Source organism: Lytechinus pictus, chromosome 11, assembly GCF_037042905.1.
Source record: "Lytechinus pictus isolate F3 Inbred chromosome 11, Lp3.0, whole genome shotgun sequence".
Classification (NCBI taxonomy): domain Eukaryota; kingdom Metazoa; phylum Echinodermata; class Echinoidea; order Temnopleuroida; family Toxopneustidae; genus Lytechinus; species Lytechinus pictus.
The window spans coordinates 30,104,178-30,125,531 of record NC_087255.1 but is presented as its reverse complement, the minus strand read 5'-3'; the positions used below and the strand labels follow the sequence as shown (position 1 = coordinate 30,125,531).

General features: G+C 36.0%; 1 protein-coding gene across 2 annotated transcripts in view; it reads left to right on the top strand.

Moving 5' to 3' along the window:
- Positions 1-1,989: 1,989 nt before the first annotated feature.
- Positions 1,990-21,354, top strand: part of LOC129271155 (uncharacterized) — a 68,267-nt gene continuing 48,902 nt past the window's right edge. For both annotated transcript variants that reach the window (XR_010295029.1, XM_064106308.1), the window contains exon 1: positions 1,990-3,927. Coding sequence is in view for 1 of the 2 variants with exons in the window: in XM_064106308.1 (XP_063962378.1) it covers positions 3,868-3,927 (60 nt within the window). In the remaining variant the exon portion in view is untranslated. The remainder of the gene's footprint in view (positions 3,928-21,354) is intronic.

Below are 21,354 nucleotides of genomic sequence, written 5' to 3'. Positions count from 1 at the left end.
GATATTAAAGACATCACCAACATCAGATTTAAGTCACATATAATAATGGACAATACAGCTGATTGAGATATATATATAAAAAAGTAAAAGCATATGTATTCATTATAATTAAATCTTGAAACGTTTGCATTGTCTAAGGACCAAAAGCAACAAATTTTTAAGGTTCAGGGTTAATTGAAGTAGTCAACATAGAAAAGGTAGATCATATACTTGTAACTTACAATCTAAAGTCTCTTGAAATCATGAATGTGTTGGATTATTTGTGATTAAACCAAAAGATTCTTGTCAAAATGAATAGATTCTAGGGCCTGTTTGCTTGAATGAGAAGATACTAGTTTTGGAAGGGAAGTAAGAAGAGCTATTCTGACACCGTAAACCATAACTTTACCTTTGAAAAAGTAAAAACAGTGGATGACATCTGGGGTTTTGAGCATTATTTTATATCTTTTTATAATTTTGATTGTTTTGAAATGTGAAACACCCAAGTGATATAAACAAATAAGATAGTCTACTTTAAATAATCATTAATATTCAATGAGTTCATAATCAAATCGCAATTAGGGCGTGTTAAAAACAACAGGCTTACACCGTTAACGATTTAAGCCATACTCTATATTGTTTAGAATGGTTTGTTGCTCACATACCAATTGATGTGGTGGGTGCATAACCCTGCCTATTTCCATATATAGGCACGATATTTTTATCTCATTTAATAGAAAGTCATTTTATCCTTTTTCATGTGATTTGTGGTGGTATATTATACTCTCTAATGAAGGAAATGTGTACTGAATGAAAAAAACTTGTGTACAAATATTTGGTGCAACTTTTCTTTTAACCTCCCACTTATATAGCTTTTTCAAAGCTTACAAGAAGAAAGAATCTTCACAAAATCTATGGCAAATATTATTGGTATGTCGTAAAGGAAAATCCAGGGTCCAGAGCCTAGCAAAGCATGATTTGATATGGATGGTTATTTGTAAATTGTTCTAATTGCAATCAATTGGAAAAAATGTGGAAAAAATGTACTTTTGTTAAACTTTGAATCTATATGATGAGATGTAACATCTAGTTGTTTGTCAAACTTTGAAAGTTGAAAATTTAAAGATTTCAGATCTATTTTCATTTGACTTAATTAAACTCTGGGAAACTTCATCAGTATGCATATACTGGCGATACCTGAGCAAATTGGGTATCTATTAATAATATAGTTTGCTTGATTCATAAGAAGCGATCAGAATAGCAACTCTAGTTCCACTTATAAGAAGAACAAAGGATATGAAAATGCAACATTTACATCTCATTCCTCTCTCAACACAAGTTTGATCATATTATCCACAAATATCAACAACATCTCCCATATTATGATTTAGCATGGGAAAGTCTGCTACTTCAGAAATATATTGATTTTCTTTGCCTGGGTAATAATGTTTCCTAGACCTACACCATGAATTTCCCCAAATGTCTGAACTGATAGAAAGTAAAGGAGGCGAGATTGACAACATCTGCCGTTACTTGGAACAATATGTCTACTTTCCCAAGTTAGATTCTGTATTATCCATCTGATGTTTGGGGCCGAACAGGCACGTAGACACTCGACAACATTTTTTTTTCTTTGTTGTTGTTGTTGCTTTCATGTCTTGCCTGCTGGTTTGTATTGACATAAGTTCAATTTCTCTTGTCTGTGTGCCAGCCAGCTAGCACATGAGCCACCCAAGGAATTCCTGGCCCAGTAATTCCCGAAAAATTCTCCCCCGCTGAGCCGTGCAACGTGTTTCATGTTTCAACAATCTTTGTTTTTCATCATTTTCCCTTGTGTGTTGCTATGCCCGTATACCTGCCTGGCTAGAATTTGAGACTCCCAACCCCTCTCATGCTTACACCTCTGCCCCACATGCAGGAATTCATGCGGTGCTTGAACGCATGCAAGGTTAGGAATTTCAGCAACACCCAAAATGCTGTGAATACTTTTTGCCACCTTTGCATCCCCTGCCAGCTGCTGCGTTCCCACTGCTGCATTTCAACACGTTTTCCAGAGCCATGCTGTACTGGAAACACGCATCAACATGTTGTTGATGTGAATGCATCGGACCATTGTGTTCTTTCACACTGCATCATCAATCTCCGGGATGAAAAATCAACCACTACATCCGAGCAGCTCCTCACTAATATTGGTAATGACTGGAGGAGAGCTGGGCTTGAACATGCTGGATTATCAGTGTGCTATTTTTATACCTTTCTGAGATCGAGAGTCGGAGAGTTGGAACAGGGAGATGCTATCGTCAGAAAAGAGCAGATTGTTAGATTGCTTGGAGTTGTTTGATTGGGAGGAAAAAGTAACGAAGGTACATAGGAGGATCTAGGGAACGGAGATGCTTTCAAAACCAAGAAATATACTCCGTCTGGCTTTAATATTTGATGCAGCTCTACTCGTGATGAAGGAAAACTATAACTGACGTCAAATATCAGGCATTCTTTAATATCTTCAAATAGTGACTTAATATAAAGCATGTAGCTTTGCTTTTTTAATATAAGTAGGAGAATTGCAAGCTTGGGTGTTGCCATCACTCCATGGTCTGTTTTATATGAAAACTGCTTTTTAAAAAGGATTTGCTTGGGAGGGTTGTGAATGATTCTTTATAATAAACTTCTAAAGCTCTGAGTTGCTATTTAGAAACATGAGGAGCTTGCGTCTCGAGGAGGCACTGGATTAGCTGCTAATATCTTGATATTTGACACACTTCAAGGGAGCCAAGTTTTGTCAGAAATTTACAACCAAAGGAGAAGAATTTGCTTGTCAAACTGTTTAGCCAACACAGCAGGGATACCATAGCTTGTGATTCTATAGCAAACAACACTTGTTTATCTTGAAGTAAATCTCTGTTTTTCTTCAGTGAATTGCAATTGAACAGTAAACTGTGTTTGCATCTGTCAGACCTTTGAAAAGAAATACTTTGATTTATTCCTCTCCTATTTTCCAGGAGGATTGATAGAATAGGTCAGATAATTGAAAAGCTATAAATTGTGCAGAGAAAAAGCTACGGAGGTCAGATTAAACTACAACTCAACGCAAAACACAAGTGAAAAGTCAGATGCCTTGAATGCTGGACAATTATTATATTATTGAAAGTTTTTGACTTTGAAACAAGATATAGCTCGCATACTGATGGAAAATTGTTGGCTAATTTCTGATTTGGTTTGGAACAAAGAGGCCTTTGCTAATTAGCCAGGGTAGGTTTTGTGTGGGAGGCACAGATAGGGCCAAAACCAGTAGCAAGGTCTCAGGAAGCGCATGCTGGAAAAGTTCCCCCTCCCAGTATAGCTGCTCTGACAGCTCTCTGCATTACTTGTCTGTCGTCATCAAGTCATCGATGCCTCAAAGTGACTAGCGGGCAGGGGCATTACTCAGGGACGCTGTGCCACTGCTACAAACGGCTCATTTCGAGGGAGGGATACGTTGCCAAGTGAACACGCTCGTCAGTTCCCCTTACTTCCCGAGGAACCAACGTTCGTTCGGAAGCAATTTTTTTTCTTTATAATACCTAAATTCTCTTTGGATACTGCCGAAGGTGTGCTGGGAGAGTTGTCCTTGCCCTGCATCATTTCATATTATTTCCTTTCTCTTCATCAAGTTCTTTGTTGCATTTGGACTATCAAGGATTAACCTTAGCATTGTAACATTCAGCTAAAATGAAAACTTGAGCAACAGCCTTTTATATCAATGAGGAATTTTCAACAACCATCCATTTTTCTGCATTTGCCAACATCCGATTGAAGTCTGTACTCAGCACAAGCTTGGAAGGAATTACTTGGACAAAACTTGTCAATTTTTTTAAATATTCCTGATCTGACAAACATCAGTAAGCCATCATGAGGAAGCTAAAGAAGTGGTTTATGCGCAACCGGCGTTCTCGCAACCCAAATGCTCCTGTAAGTTCTTATTTACTTGTCAATGTGAGTTATATGCTATAATTGCTTAGATACTTCATGAACTTTCCATCTGATATCATTCATCTTATTCTTATCCATTATTCATTTCAATTCAATTATTATGTGGTGGATTGTAATTGCTTTTAATAGAGAGCACATTAATTTTTTTGCATATTTGATAAGCTCTTATCCATCTTTCATATCCGTTATTATTTTGTGAGTTTTGGAATTTAGTTTTGTTTTCATTCCACCTTAAATGTTCTTTTTACTATGGTACTTTTCATCCAATGTTAATGAGCTTAACTATGTCGTCTTTCTTTCTTGAATCCCTCTCACTTTCTCTCTCTCTCTCTCTCTCTTCATACTAACTCATATTAAATTTGCTTGATTTGAAGTAAAAGTTAAAGAAAATATTCCCTCTTCAGGAAGAGGGATGGGAGGCTCTTGTAATTTACCGCAAATGGAAGGGACAGAAGCTTGTTTCCTCCTTGCTGACCTAAATAAATATCTTTTGCCTTGAAATTAGTATTAGCCGATAGCGACCATGAACTCCCTGGTTTCATTTAGTCAGGTAAATTTCAAGCAGGCATGTTTTCGATGTTTGACAGGAGAGTGACAGCACTGACCCAATAGATCTTGCATGTCTTGTTTTATAGATTTTTTTATCTTCATTCTTCAAAGTAAAAAACAAAATAGATCTTGGACAGGGATGATATTGCTTGATATATTTCTGAAGTGATATATTTAGCTTTTCAATTCCTCTTGCAGTCTTTTGATTTTTTTTTTTTTTTTTTTTGGGGGGGGACATTGTTCATGTAGAAGCATTTGAAACCTTTCAATTGAAATCAAAGTGTAAAAAGAAAATGCATGATTTGATCCACCATGTCATGCATGAGTAACCCAGCAGATCTTACACATTTGATTTTATAGATCTTGTTATTGTCTTCATTCTTTAAATAAATATAGATCTTAGACCAGAATTATATTATTTGATATAATTCTGAAGTGATATATTTAGCTCTTTCAGTCTCTTGATTGTGTGAGGGTGTGTGTGTGTGGGGGGGGGGGGATATTGTTCATATAGACTATTTAAGCCCTCTCATATTTCAATCAAAAGTGTATTAATAAAAAAGGAGAAGCATTGTTTGATCCTTTATGTAATGTATGAGTCTTAAATGTTTTTAATTTGCCCAATGATGCTTGAGCCATTTTTTAAGGGATTACATACCACTTCTTTAATTGTTGAAAATGCAAAAATTAATTTTATAGGTATTTTAAGCTTCTTTTTTTTGTTTTATTTGCATTGCATTTATTTTTCTTTGTATTTATGTCTGAATGCAGTTTGTTTACATCATAATTAATGTAAGCTTTTCACTGGTCAGAATTACAAGGTCAATGAGAACTAGTTCATGACTTATGCATGGAGGGATTTTGATTTATATTTGCACCGTTTTGGATCGAAATTATGATCTATTTCCTCTCACCTGTGAGATATGGATCTGTAATTCAGTTGATTCATTACCCTTGATTGAGATTCATGCTATCAGCATTTTGGCTAATGACACAAGATTAAATTAGGAAGCTGTTTGACATGTAGTTATCTACTAATTGGGGTGAATAAATATATCAAATGTCAAAAATGCTGTTATAGTCTAGGAAATACTTTCTGTTGTGTGTGTGTGTGTGTGTGGGGGGGGGGGGGGTGTTGGTGTTCATCCTGCCCCCTCCCCTTTATATGCAGATACATCAAATAAAGGAATTGGTTTAGAAGCTAATTTGATAAATGCACAATTCTTTCATATTTATCTATTTCAAACATCTAAAAAATACTGTATTTTTAAGGGTAATTTTAGAGCTTTGCTAGAGCTTTCATGAACATGAATACTAGACAAGAAATAGAACAATTTGAAGACTGAAAATGTTAGATATTTTCCTAGGCCTCTCGCTCTGTCAGAATCAAGACAGACCAGTTGTAGAAAGGAGCCTGGTAAAATGTATGACTAATCTTGTCATAAAAATACAAAGTCACAATGCTTTGGATCCTTGAGACATTGAGCATACATTTACCATATGAAATGTGCAAGATTTCAACATTTAGGGATGATTTTCGTCTGACGTCTTGCAACAGTTGCTCAGGAAGAGTTGAAACATTGAGGGTTAAAGTGTAGAAAAGTAGCATCGTGGATTCTACAACGAGAGTGATTAGATAATGTCTGAAAATTTGACAGGACTCATTCTTTTCTGCGCTCCCAAAACAGGTGCATCTTCATTTTCTTGTGAAAGCTTTAGTCTCCATTTACTTACTCTAGTTTATTTGTATTGTTTATAATAGATATATATAATGCAAACTATCAAGCTTATTCAGAGCAAACATGATCGATGAAGCAAATCCTTACCAGGAAGCGATAATTAAATATGTTTGCTGTATTTATAAACTTGTCACACTTTGCTAGGAGAATGAATGCTAAGAAAAAAAAGGAATATCCAAATTACTTTCTTCTATGTGGAAGCTCTAATTGTTTTTTTTAACAGCTAAAGGTAGATTCCAAGATATTTTAAATCTCTTTAAAGCTCATTGAAGCTTTTCAATACCGGTACGTTCTTCACCTTAATTTTAGAATTAAAAGCAAGTTAAAAGGTTCAAAAGTGTACCACATACCACAGGGTAATCTTTGGGTACAAATTTGGGTGAAAGGGGTGGGGGCTGTCTCCCCTGTGGTGCCCCCTTCCCTATCTATGTCTAGGGTATCTTAGTGAGTATTGAGTACCACATTGGCAGGGGTTGAAGTGTAGGCCTCATGCAGTATCACTTGCTGATGAATTAATTCTCTGAAATTCATCCCTGATCTATTATTTGATTAGTAACAACTATGTAGACAATTATGTGTAATCTAATTGGGTTGAATCACAATTAAAAATAATTAAAAGACACGTCATGGCTGTCACCATTCCCTAAGCACTTATTGATCACACTATACGAAATCAACATGGAACCTTGACATCAGCTTTATGCTTTGAAAAGTTTTGAGATCTTTTTGGATCTATATGTCATTGAATCATGCAAAAGGGAACATACATCAACTTCATTTTCTTTCAACTCATGTATCATTACCGTGTGGCCATGGAAATACAGGTTGTCCCTGTACAATAACGGTTAGACTTATAGAAGTCAGTATTCGAGAGGTTTGATGATATCTCAATATTGAACGCTTTGAAAATGTGGCACAATTCAATCCTGGGTAATTTGGATGGTCAGAAAATGGTGAATTTTTCCTTTTTTTCTTTACAGAAAATGTAACAATAATAATTCAACAATGTTGCTAGTAATAATTCGTATATTGTGATTTGAAGAGTATTATGGCCACAGCGAAAACAATTGTCCTGTGAGAGCCCCCCCATCAAACTTTATTAAATACCTCCTTCAGACTATTCCACATGCCTGAGAGTTTATGAAGTCTGTAAGGTAATGGAGCAATCTCTCTCTTCCCTTCTCACAGCTGTACATGTTCTCCAAACAAACAATTTTCATATTCTGCCAGCCAATAGCACCTTCATTCGAAAAACAAGAGCTCAATGTCAGTGTCTCATTAGCATTAAGCACGGAAGCCTAGTATAATGATACCACTCACTGGTCTAATGACCAGAGTTTTCATTAATGGCGCCAAACGACAACCATCTAAATTAGGTGCTAATTTAGCCAAGGTCGGCAATCCGTTCGGTTCCGTTACCTCTCTTGATTGCACACAGAGTATGATTGATACTAATAACACCAGTATGAAATGGACTAATTGAAGCCCAGATCACAAATTATTTATTCCCCTTTATTCATTCCTACATAAACTTGTGTTCGAACCCAAGGTATTGCCCATCAAAATTGATTCACTTTGTTCTTAATTACATACCCATTTACGCTTACTGTGCGAAAATTCATTGGATATTGCTTTTATGTGTAATAATTGAATTTAGTTAAACAAGCAATTATTGCGGCCATCGTTTTCCTTGCTAGTTCATGTTTTTGATCACTGAAATGGAAACATTTCTTATGCCCATCACAAAGCAATCAAACTTTTTTAAAACATTATTTTATGTTTTCTACATGTATAGAAAAAAATGATGTACAAATGCTTGTATTTGATATGTTTTTTTTTTAATTGATTATATATTATATATGTCCTTCAGTGTGAATACATCATATATCATTGAATTCCTTATAAATACTAGTTTATACATGTGATATGTAACATGTTCATTGCTCAATGATCCTTTGCTAAACGATCCATCGCTGATTATTTAACACATAACGGATCAAGCTAACATCTTGGCTAGCGGCCCATTTATCTGGGCCTGCAGCACCTCTTTCACATGTGAAACAAATTTTGTATTGAGAAGGTAAAAATATTCAATGGTTATTTTTTGTTATTGTAAAGGAGCTCAAATTGGGGTAAATTGCCAATTCGTTTACTGCCAACTCGGCCACTCACCACATTGTCTACTTTCATTTAGTCTAATGCCATTCCATCCATCAATATTTCGTCCAACAACCATTTGGTCCAGTAACCATTTATTCCAAATATCACTTCGTCTAATCACCATTTTATCTTTCTCGTAACCAGTTGGTCTAATATCCATTTCATTTTCGTTGATTTTGCGCAATTAACACTTAGTCTAATTAGACCAAATGGTATATGAACTAAATGACCATTGGACCATCTGGTTATTAGACGACATGGTGAGTGGACAAATTGGCATTGGACCAATTGAAATAAACCTTATCTCCATAGTCTAATCAAACATGGTCAAATCTCACTAATCTTAATTGGTCAAATCCATCTTAGTCTACTCCCACTTTATCTCATCCCAATATCTTACTTCAATTTCTTGATAGATGGCGCTATATAAATGCCTACTAGTATTATTATTTGAACTGGATTTACACAAATCTTCTTTGATATGGGGGAATAACTGTATTTAAAAGTACAATGGTCCGTCGATGGCATTGTAGGACATTAACTACAAGTGGTGTGTTCCACTATCTGACAAAATATCTACTCAACTATAGTATGTTAGATGTATGAATAGGTAGGCCCTATTACTCCATATTCATGATACGATTTTCAATTACATGTTTTATAAATATGAAAAGGGTCCCCTTGGTGATGCAGCCATGTTTCCAATGAGAGTAATTTCTCCAGTGTAAAAAAAAATCCGAAGGGCAGTGAATTTGACATAAATTTTCCTATTAAATTTATCCATCGGGTTATAATTAGGACCACTAGTGTATGCATATTAAACTTCCGGACTGCTACGTGAAAGTAGGTGTGTTAGTGTCAGGAGGATAGCTAGCATCCCATAACATTGGATGGAGATGTAGGTTATTAACCAAAGCAACAATTTCTAAGAAATTTGATCTTTGAAATGTTTTGGAAGGATGTAAATGTATTGAACCAGCAGGTGGCGGTCAGACTAAAATGTTATGCTGAGATGAATTGGTTTGTTGTAGAAACGGGATTAGACTGTTAGGATTAGACTGTTTGGATTAGACTTTTGGGATTAGTCCAAGTAAGGGAGCAGGGGCGGATCCAGCTTTTTATAAAGGGGGGGGGGTTGGGGTGGTATGCGAGGGGGGAGGGTGTGGGAGGGGGTGTCCCCCCTCCCACAGTAGGGAAAATTTTTGAAAATCTGTGTGTGAAAATGGCGTTTTCTTGCATCTAAAACACCACCCTTTTTGGTATAGAGGTCGTTGCCAAATTAACCCCAATGAAAATTTGTAAAATTAAGTTGCATTTTCCTGCAATGTAAGGCCAGTTAACAACACAGATACAAAGAATTGGGGACCTTGGAATAAGCACTGTTAGCCTAATACTTTTATTATGAACAGCTTGTCACTGATACTCACTGGCAAATCTCAGTCAAATATGATGGACTGGCAGAAGAGACGCCTTGGATGTTTCGTTTTTCATAAAACTCAATATTATTTTCATTCCCAAATATTTATTTTTCATCCCCAAAGACTTCAACAATCCCCCAATTTTTTTTTTTTTTAATGTGGGGATTTTGGGGATGAGAATCGGCAACGCTGGCCTAGCTTGTCACTTCGGCGGTGGCCCGTGTCCTCAAAAAAGCAGTTGGGGGGGGGGGGGGGCAAGGGACTCTGTGACATTTGTTCGCCCAACCCCCCCCCTCCCCCAAAAAGAAATAATAATAATAATAATAAATGAAATAAATACATAGAAATAGAATAAAATAAAATTACAAGTTAAAAAAAAAAGATAAGATTTAAAAAAATGGTCCCCGGATTTTTTTTTTTGGGGGGTTGCAACCCCCCCAACCCCCCCCTCTAGATCCGCTTCTGGGGAGTGGGATTAGATAAAGTGGGAGGAGACAAAGTTAGATTTGACCGATTTAGATTAGTGAGATTTGACCATGTTTGATTAGACTGGCAATTAGACCTAATAAGCATTAGCCTAAGTTGGATTACAGACTGGATTGAGTTGGATTACACCACATTGATTACAAAACTGCACCCCTCAAAGTAATATGAATTCACAAGATAACTCTTCATTTTCCATTTTAGATTATTTGTTAAAATTTCTAATAATAATAATTTGAATAGGATCTTTAGGAAAGGGTAGGGAGAGTAATATTGATTTCAAGAAGACCTATTTCTGTAGGAGTTGATATCTTCTAGCAGTTCAAATAACCTTGGTACAACCTTCACCTTAATCTTCCTACATCCCTATAAATTCATTGACATTTCCCAATGAATGTTCATTTGAATCATGTGATATTGGATTTCAGCCTATCAGAAGACTTCAAGGGGCTGGGGGTTTACGTAGAGATTGTGCAAAAATATACCAGTTTTCCTGGATTTTATTTCCTTCGCTGTTTATTTCAGTTTTCTACATTAACAGTGATGTGGATTTAAAGGGATGATTTCAAACTTTTAAAGGTTGGATGATAGATGCAAATGAGTTAGTAAGTTGGTGCCAAAAGTACTATGAAGTGGAGGGGGTGGGGGTAGCCTGAACAGTCCCTAATATGATATTAAAAAAACGAGAGAAGATTGATGGCCATCTTGGTAATTTCAACCATAATTTACAATATATTTCCTCGTATATTTTGAAAACGCACACATGCATCGGGATAAGAGATTCATGGGTTTTCGGTCCCTTCCAAAACAACATCCCCTTTAAATGGACAGTGATTATCTTCCCAACAACTGTTCAATTTTAAACCCAATGTAGCATGGGATTTGATTTAGCCAACCACAAAAGCGATTTAATAAACCCTTTTTGTTTTGACTCCTCTGACAGTGGACCTCTTTCTGTTGCAACATTGCACCCTTCCCCCAGGAAACGAGTTCCGACATCGCTTGGTGTCCCAGAAGTTCATGCTGATTTTGCTGTACACCAAACCGACATAAGCGAATAAGAAAGATTGAAACTTCAGTTTTAACAAAACTCTTTTGGTTTTAAAATACACCATCATGTGAAAGAGAGGACCACATGAAGTATATTAATTCTCTTCTATATCCATGGTGTTGATTTAACACCCAGTGGTGGCATTGTACACCTTGCATTGATATTTCATAAACAAACACTCCTTGGAGTTATGTTCAAACCCCAATGTGTAATTCAACCCCAAGATGCATTTTCTTTAACACTGACTGGTGTAATTAACACCTTAGTTTTTACACTGTTAGTTTTCATATCAAAATATGAGTGTGAGGATTCAAATATCCAAGCATGGATTTTAAAATTGTTCTGAAATATTTAAAAATACAAAATTTTCTCCTCATATCTATTCCAAACTTCAAGCTTTAGGACATCCTAACTTGAAGATAATTATAGGTTTGCCATTCTTTGATAAAAGTAACTACCTCTCAGAAATCCATCTACAAATAGGGTCAATTAGAGATTTCAACAGGGGTTTGAGTATAAAAATCTTGATATCCATTGTAAAACCTTTGTACACTTATTTCAAGTTTACAAAGTTTTAGAGTATGAAATTACACTCACCCATCCAAAATTAGATGGAGAGAGAAAGAGAATAAGAGCAAGAGCGAAGAAAGAGACGTGAGGGGGGGGGTGTAGTCGTTTCCTTATGCTCGATATAACCCATCCGGTGGATAATTTCCTCTCGGCTGAAAAGATTTTTGTGCTTTTATAAGTCATATATTCTATACTTGAAGATAATGCCAGATGATGAGACATTTTGTCGGTGTGTGGGAGAGATGAAAACAACTGGAATGTCAAGGAAAATTGAGTAAAGATATTGCAATTTTATCAGTCATTGGGGGGAAGAGACAGGCTGGAAGGTTCTTGTACTATATTTGATATAAAAAAGCACACAGTTTTGCTTAAGACAATGATTTATTTTGGGCTCTTTTTTAATTGTTTGTTTAAACCTCTCAAGGTGAGTGTGAGGGATGAAATCTTTCAGTTTGCACTTTTCATTTAAGAATAGGTCAAAGCGCAATGTTTTTCTCAAGTTTATGATTTTTTAAATGCATTTTTGTACTTTTAAATTGAGGAGAAAATGGAGAGTGTAAGGGAGGAAATCTTTCAATTTGCATTTTTCATTTTAGAGTACATTGAGAGCTGTCCTCATTTATTTGGGACAAACACATCCCACACTTGCCTTAAACTGTTGAAGAATTCACTGTCCGCAAACCTATCCCTTACTTACATCCCTACCTATCCACCAAATTGGCAATTAAATTAATTAAATTTATTAAGAGAAATCAAGTAAAATCATTGGAAGATTAGGCCTCATTTCCCACTTATTCTCCATTTAGAGCAAATAAGTCTTTTTCAACTAACTAAACTTGGATTAAATCCCCTCTCCTAGAGAATTTCATTGATGCCACCCCCTTGTAGAATGCATTTAAAGACAGGGGACATTCGGCTAGATGAAAGAACTATTGCTTTGCTGCAATAAAGCATTTCCTTTTAGGATGCAGTGAGAAGATTTTCTCTGGTCTGGCTTAAATTGGTCTTGATTAAATCAATAGCATCTGACCGCGCGATTTATTTAGCTCTTCCCCTATCATTGCTGTGAATTTGTAATGCATGTTGATGTGTACAAATGCTCAATGATGTTCTACATCATCTTTTATAAATGAAAACTTTGCTTCACTTCCTGTTTATTTTAAACAACTGTATATTAAAGTGATTTATTCCTTTTTTGTATATAAACATAACAGTTTGTTTAAAATGCTGAAAGTTCATGTACCTTCCTGAATCATTGCTTCATTAGACAGTTTCAATTTTTAATTCCTGTTTCACCATTTTTATCCTGGAATGTGGGGAGGCCGTCAGAATTTGTTTTGGTTGTTCTAAAAGTGGATTAGGAATGTGACATTGGAATTGTTACCTTGTAAAATCAGGGTATTTTTACAAATACAGTCAATAAATTCTGAGTGTCTGTGTTTCACAAACAATACCCATTGTAGTAGACTTGTCAATCAATGCTACCTGAGGGGGCAGTAGGCAATGAATGGTATGGATATTCATGGATATTCAAAGGAGATTAAGCTATGTGAATGGGATGCCATTGACCTCTTATAGACCCAATTGTCAGTCTGGCAGTTCAAAATTTACCAAAAAACATATAGGAATGTCTGATCTCAAAGGTACATTAACCTTATCAATTTACTTGTAGGCCCCTGTTTATTATACATTCAAGTTTAAAAATGTAAATGTTCATTTGCCAGACAAAAATTAGTGGAATTATTGATCCTTTTTGATATATATTTTTTTTCAAATCTGTGATTTTTGAATCGTTATCTGTTATTTTATGCTAACCTGTTATTAGATTGTATACTCAAGATAAAAGCACGCCAGTATGCACTTGTTGGACTTTTTATTGGGTCAGATTGGGAAAAGATACATTGCTGAATAACAAGGATGAGAAATAAATTCTCATTGGAGTTGATGAAATCTGACATCCAATATGCCAGGCAATTCCCTCCACAGGACACTGCGCTCTCCCCTCTGAAAGCCTGAAGGATTGATAAACCATTTCAGACAAAAAAAAAATTCAATGGCCTGCTTCTATTGCTTTATTTCCAATTCATCTAATGCCAATTCGTCCAATTGCCAACTCGTCTACTATCATTTGGTTTACCATCAGTTTGTCCACTCACCACATGGTCTACTTTCATTTAGTCTAATTCCATTCCATCTAATAACCAGTTCGTCCAACAGCCATTTAGTCCATATACCATTTGGTCTAATTGGACGAAGTGTTAAATTGTGCAAAATGAATGAAAATGAAATGGATATTAGACCAACTGGTTATGAGACGAAATGGTCATAGACGAAATGGTGATTAGAAGAAGTGATGATTGGACCAAAGGCAGAGACTCCAACTCTCCCGCTTTCGGCGGGAGATCTCCCGCCGAAAGCCCATTTTCCGAAAATCTCCCGTTCTCCCGCTTGAAATTTAATATCTCCCGCCCAGGCTCTGTTTCTCCCGCTTAAGATGTATTTTCTTCCCCTTAAAATGACCTTTCTCCCGCCCAAACACCTTTTTAAAACCTGGAATTAAATTCATATCCAAGCTGATTTCAAGATAAGTAGAGCATCAAAGCTGTGCGCAATTTAGCGGGCGCCAGCTATCTAGATAGCATCATCCATCCTATTATAGGCTCTCTTACGTTGCATATACCAAATAATTGATAACATGACATGACTATATATCATTAGAATGTAAAAAGTGGGGAAATTCCTTCATTTTGGTTTTTAGGAATACCATGTGAAATAATTGGAGAAGCAGTATAATTGCTGATAACCAACTTTAAGCAATCTTACTCCAGAGATCATTATCAGGTGTCCATTTCATAATGGACTTGCAACTGTTGCAACTTTGCCATTATGGCAACTACCATGGCAACCTTGATTATGATTGGCTGCTGAGCCCTGTTACCATGGCATTTGCCATTGTGGCAAAGTTTCGTGCCGCAAGTCCTTTATGAAACGGGCCCCAGATGAGACAAGATGGATATGGAAATGTCAATTTTAAGATGGGGTACTATTTAATAATTTATGTCTTTACTGTTTGATACGTACGAAATAAAGGTATTGCAAAAATGTATGGTTTTGTAGATGCTTATCAATTTCATATGCATGCATGAATAATGAAATATGAAAAGAAATTTTCTAAAGCCAAAATGTATGATTTGATTCATTGAATCGTTATTAACTTATAGAGCCATCATATATTGAAAATTAGCCTGAGATAGCACGGGAGAGCATTTAGGACCCTAGAGCTTCCAGTGTCCTTAAGCGGGCCCTACACTCCGGCCCCAATTAAGGGACTGCGCGTGAATCAAGTTGGAGTCTCCACTTTGCTTGGGGTCGATCCAGGCGGGAGAATCTCCAGCTCAGAAGGTGCTTGGGGTTGGAGTCTCTGCAAATGGTTGTTAGACGAAATGTTGATGGACGGAATGGCATTAGACTAAATGAAAGTAGACCATGTGGTGAGCGGACGATTTGGCAATTTACCCTTCTATTGATACCCTCTGGGTTCACACTTTTCTCCAAGGGGAGAGGAATTGACTTCTTTTAAAGTCTGAATGGGCAAGAAATTGCTCCCCTCTCTTGACCATGATTGTTGTAGTGGTGTAACATTAGAATAATTCCATTGGTTCAGAGACCCATTTTGGAGGAGAGAGTAAGTTTGGGTGCAAATTCATTGGGTACAGCTGTTTAATTAAATGTGTGCATTCCGAGGATGTGAAGTAGGGATGGTGTATCTTTTAAAGCATTTTCCAGCACCACCTGTCAATCCCTTACACACAGTTTGCTGATTCTCTTTATGGCTCAGATATCATGTTTGATGGGATGAACTGGTCCCTTCCCCCAATCAATTGTATATGTAGATAGATGGATAGAGATGAAACCATTCACTTCCCTCAGAATTCAATGAAAATGTAGCATATATATTGTTTTCAGCAATATCATTTTGGGTCAGTGTGCGTTTGCAGGTTGAAAGAACTTTCAGTCAACATAATCTCCTATCCAGGATTTGGAGGCACTTTTGCTTATTATCTTCAGATGGCAATTTCTTGGAATTGCTTTTCCCCTGCAAATGAAGGAGCACTCCATTTATGGTGAAAATGATCTGCTATTTGCTTTGATATTTGTGAAGTACATTCACTTCTCTTTCTCTCATGGGTCTATCGGATAATACTTGGACACAAATGGGTGTCTGAATGCTAACTGAGATGGCTGTCTTTCTGACCAAAGCTTTTGAGTGTTTTGTAAATGACAAAGGTTTCCATCAACTTGCATCCTATTTTGCTTCTTTATGTGTTCAAGATTCATTGCCTGTGAAGATGGTTGGGTGTGTTCTTCTGATAGACTGAGGCTGCGTTTATGCAACCTCAAGCCAGAATCATGATTTGAATCATGATTCAAACACAAACATGAATCACAATACCACAGAATCAGCGTTTAGACGACCTTCATTTTAAAGCTGTTTTCCTCGGATTCGGGCCGATCTGGATAATGCGCATCACAGTGCGCAGTTTGACAGAGGAAGTTAGGTTAACTTTTTTCGCACGTGTTTTGGCTCTCGAAAAATCAATCCTTTACCTTCCGAATTCAGTCTATTATACCACATTTTGTTTACTTATTATTTTTCTTGTCGGTTTATCGAAAATGGTGTTCGGAAGTAAATTTTAGCGTAGATCCAATTTCATATTGACACTTTTAACACAACAACAATTGATATCATTGTCTGTTCAGTTAGTTCATTTACTATACTTCACTTGAAGTTGAAGACATGACCAAAAAAAAGATGAAAAGAAGTGGACGATGCGATGCCCACCACAGTTAAATGCATGTGACAAGAAATGCATGCATATCAAATTATGTATAAATACACTGAGCATAGCGTGCCTTGAGCTTAGCAAGAGTCAAATCTCAAGTAGCCCGACACAGTGACGTCATAGAATCATGATTCAAATCACGATTGCGTTTATACGACCTTTTTCGTTCGTGATTCTACAGAAACGTCTTTCCAAACGCCCCTTTTTACGTGTTTCATGTTTGTGATTTGAAAGATGTTTATTTTCACTTTTGACTAAACGCAATCGTGATTCTGCAGAATCATGATCAGATCATGATTTGAATCATGATCGGATCATGATTCTAGGGTAAAAAAGTGGCGCATAAACGCACCCTGAATGTTCTACCATGCGATCTCATGAAACTTTCATGGCACTCAAAGGATTTTGAGGTTCAAATGACAAAATGTGAAATGAAGAAAATACCCACTTATGAACTCTGCTCACAGTGGTCTTGAGCAGAAGAGACTACAGCTATCCTCTTCCTTTCAGAATCCCCCCATTCTGTAATCTGAAAGCAGCTTGTATATACCCTTGACCAATTTTTTTTCATTAACACTTTACTGACAAGAATACATATATTTCTTTTGTATGTATGTATTTAAAAAAAAGGTAAGGCCCTTAACCTCAGTGTGGCCATTAGAGAAATATCCTTATATAAATCCTAATCTGATACTAAGGTCATATATACCCATGTTAAAGGCTTTAGATAGGATTAAGTTGGGGAGTGTGTGAATACCTTCATGTGAAATAGCCATTAAGTTTATGGACATTGACTCAATTTTTTAAATCAAATTTCAGGTTTTGTAAGATCTGTTTAATGGAACTTTAAAACATCTTGATGAAATAAGCAAAAAGGTAATTATTTTGAGAGAGGAAAGGGGGGTGGTGTGAAATGGGTAAAGGATTGGCAAGTTTACATTTTGATGCAATCAAAATATTTTCAAATGTATCAGTTTATTGCTATCATATTAATGCTACAATTTGCCATGGTCTTGCGGAAGTAAAAAAGAAAGCACTGTAATGCCTTCATTTTAGAACGATGGAAGCACATATTTGCTACCTCCATATAACTTAACCCTCATATCAAGTGGACTTTTCTACATTTTTTCAGGAAGATTTTGGGTCAACAAGACAATTAGAGAATTGCATCAGCAGGTACCTCACTATTACCAAATGACAACCCATATAGGAAAGGTGACAAATTATCTGGTTTTATTGGCCGAATCTAGCAAAATATCTGAGACAACTACCTTTAGTTCGATTAAGGTATTGTACCGAAAACCATTCTCGGATCAAAAGTGACCTAGGGCATTGAAATGAAGTATATGAAAGAAAGAACAAGGTTTGTTATGATTTTTCTTTTTGTTCTCTGGAATGTTCTTCTTTTGATGCTGTAGCCTTTTATTTGGGCATTATGGCTTTGCTGGATGTGTTCCAAGTATTACAAGATTGAGCTCAAGACGTGATTGTGATCTCAAGGAAATAAAGACAGTGGACAAAACACCTGCATTTTTTGGTGTTTTTATGTTCTGGAAGAACAAAATATAAAGTCCCATAACTCTTTGCATTTATCTCTCCTCTACCTCCTGTCTCGGTGCTTTCAGATTGACTTGAAAAGTTTTTACCAGTTATTTTCTGACGAGGAATTTACGCTGGTCTAAACCAACCTGAAAGTACAGGGGTACTTTTACCAGCATGTGTGGAAGCAAATTACTTGTAGTATTCCCAAAAGAAATATCTGTGAAATAGTAGGTACTTGACAATACCATTAGAACTTTCGCATCATAGCTTGCTGAGCTATAGAGATTTTGAATTGGGCGCCTTGTTTACTGATCAGAGTATCGATCTCAGACCATACCTCGTGTGTTCATAACTCTGAGAACTTAACCCAAAATGGTCTGATCCGGATGGGTGTGATTGCAGAAACAAATAATCAGGTAATTTTAGGGCTGAACACGTTCTCGTAAAGTTCCATGTATTTTGGTGAACGATTTGGTCTTAAAGCCCCTTACTCTCTTTAGGCTTATTCAGACTGCCTCAAAGTTTGTTGGTTCCAGGTATTCTCTGATCAGCAAATTTGCTTTGATCTACCCTGATCAGAAAATACCAGGTTTTTTACCAATGTGAAAACAAATTACTTGTAATATCCCTAAAAGAAAATACCCGCCAAATAGTAGGTGCTTGCCGAAATTACAAGAACCTTCCCAACCGTGCTAGTAGTTGGGCACGAACGCTGTGCCCTCAGACCACAGTGCGCTTGCTTGTAACTTCAAGGACTTGCCCCGACTGGGTCTGCTTTGGGTCGGTGTGAATGTGGAAATAATTATCGGGTATTTTTTGGCCTGAACAAGTTGTTGTAACTTTGCAGGTATTCTGGAGATCTACTTGGTCTGAAATCGTCTTTCTTCTCTCCCTTTCTGTCTTTTTGTATTTTTGTTTCTTAATACTTTGATCCTTTTTTGGTTCCTCTTTATGTTGCATCTCACTCTTTCTTAGGGCCTTTTCACACGTGAATCGTGAATCTTGAATCACCATTGTAATGATGATTTCAATTCGTCTTTAGAATCATCGGACCTTTCACACAGAAAATTCTTACTGTAATTTGAATGAAACTTAACTGGAATTTACCTTCAGAGTAGAATTTGAATTTGTGATTGTGATTAGCGTTCATGATTCTAGTTTGGTGTCATAGTGCAAAAAAATTGTCATTAGCCTTATATTCCAGTGGAATCATTCAAATTACGAAATTTTTTTACCGTGTGAAAGGGCGTTTAGTCTCCTTGCTGCTCTAATTCAGCATTCCTTGCTCTCTCGCCTTATTAAAGTTTTGTTATTTTCTTCTTTCATTCCTTCCTTTCTTACTGTATCAACTCGTAAACCTTGTTTTGAAAATCCCGATCACCTTTTCTCTATCTAAAGAAAAGAGAGAAATAAGATCTTCAAAACATTGACGCTTTTGTTTGGAATCCAATTAAAGTCGATCCAGCCCTTCTCGCACCAGAGTGGTAAAATTAACTTTGTCAATTTCACAACAACATCTTACTCATCTTGTGTGATGTAAGCGAGTGTTCTATTATAGTCTTGATGAAGAGTTTGGTGTAAATATCTTCCTACTCTAGCTATCGCTTCAAATACTGTCCAATAGTGACAACATAATACATACATGTCCCCTTTCCATGTTGTTAGTAAAACAAGAATTTAAAGATAGAGAAAAGTTGAAGAAATTAAAGTAAGATTCACTCTTTCTACCTTTTCATCCTTCAGATGAGTCCTAATTAAACCCCATCAATATACCATATCCAAACACTGTCTTTTCTATTATAAAGGGGGGGGGGGGTGAATGAAGGGGTATTTTCCTTCTCAAGTTCATCAGAGTGGTTATTACATTGCATTCTGCTCTTTATGTTATTTGCTTTACACCCTATTTGTTTACTGCCACCTTTCTGCCTAATCTGCCAGAAATTAATTATAGGCCTACTTATTTAGAAAGAAAGAAATACACACTGGGAAGGCGAACGCTCCATAAATTTTTCAATGATTTTTTTTTGGGTGTGTATTAGTCAGGTAAAAACTTTTGTGCTATAGGGAAAGTTTTGCGTTTTATTACCCGTCATTGTATAAGGTGTCTTTAGTTGGATGTAAGAACCTTTTCCTGGATGCATTAAAATAGTTTCAATGTTATTTGTAACAAACATCCTCTGTCTGCAGAAATGCCATCGCTACTTTTAGAAATAGAAATACGCCTTGATTAATTATCATTTTAATGAAATTTTTATAAAAATACCTGTTTTGAGGATATCACCATGGGGAAAATAATTGCTGTGAAACCATATAAAGACAAATGTTGAAAAACATCAATCATATTAATGAAATCCTTATAAAAAAACGTTTTCAGGAGTTGCCATGGAAAAATATTTGCTCTGAAACGTAATTATGACAAACATTGAAAAACATCATTAAAAAGAAAGTTAAAATACATCTTTACAGGAAATGCCTAGTAAGCTCCGTATTAAAAAGAAAAACAACTTTCAATAATGTATTTTTTTATATTTTCATTACGTATGGCTGTTTACAGATTACTGTAAAGATGAATTTTATCATAATGTTATACAAATGATAGTGAGAATAACATTCTGCTTTTGTATGTATATATCTCCCTGATACAATGGAACATATCCTCTAATGGTTTAACAAATTATATATTACCTTGTTGGCCAGATCATCTGATCCTATCATGATTATGATTGATTTTTTCTGTAATTCTTCAATGTTTTATGACTTCACAATGTTCTATTTATTGCTTGAGATTTCTAATTTAAGACATATAGCATTGTAAATGAGACTGATAATGAATTTTTGTATGTCTTCTTGTTTTTGTAATTTCATATATATTAAGGCTGGGAAATACTGTAGATAGCATAAGATCAGGTGAGATGCCAGCAGATAAAGTTACTTTATCTTTAAAACTACAGTATGTTTTCTGATAAACCTAATGGTATTTACTGCAGAAGATATTAATGTTTTATTAGAGGTTCTGTCATCTGTTTTGCTTGTGGGAGGTATTGCTGTCT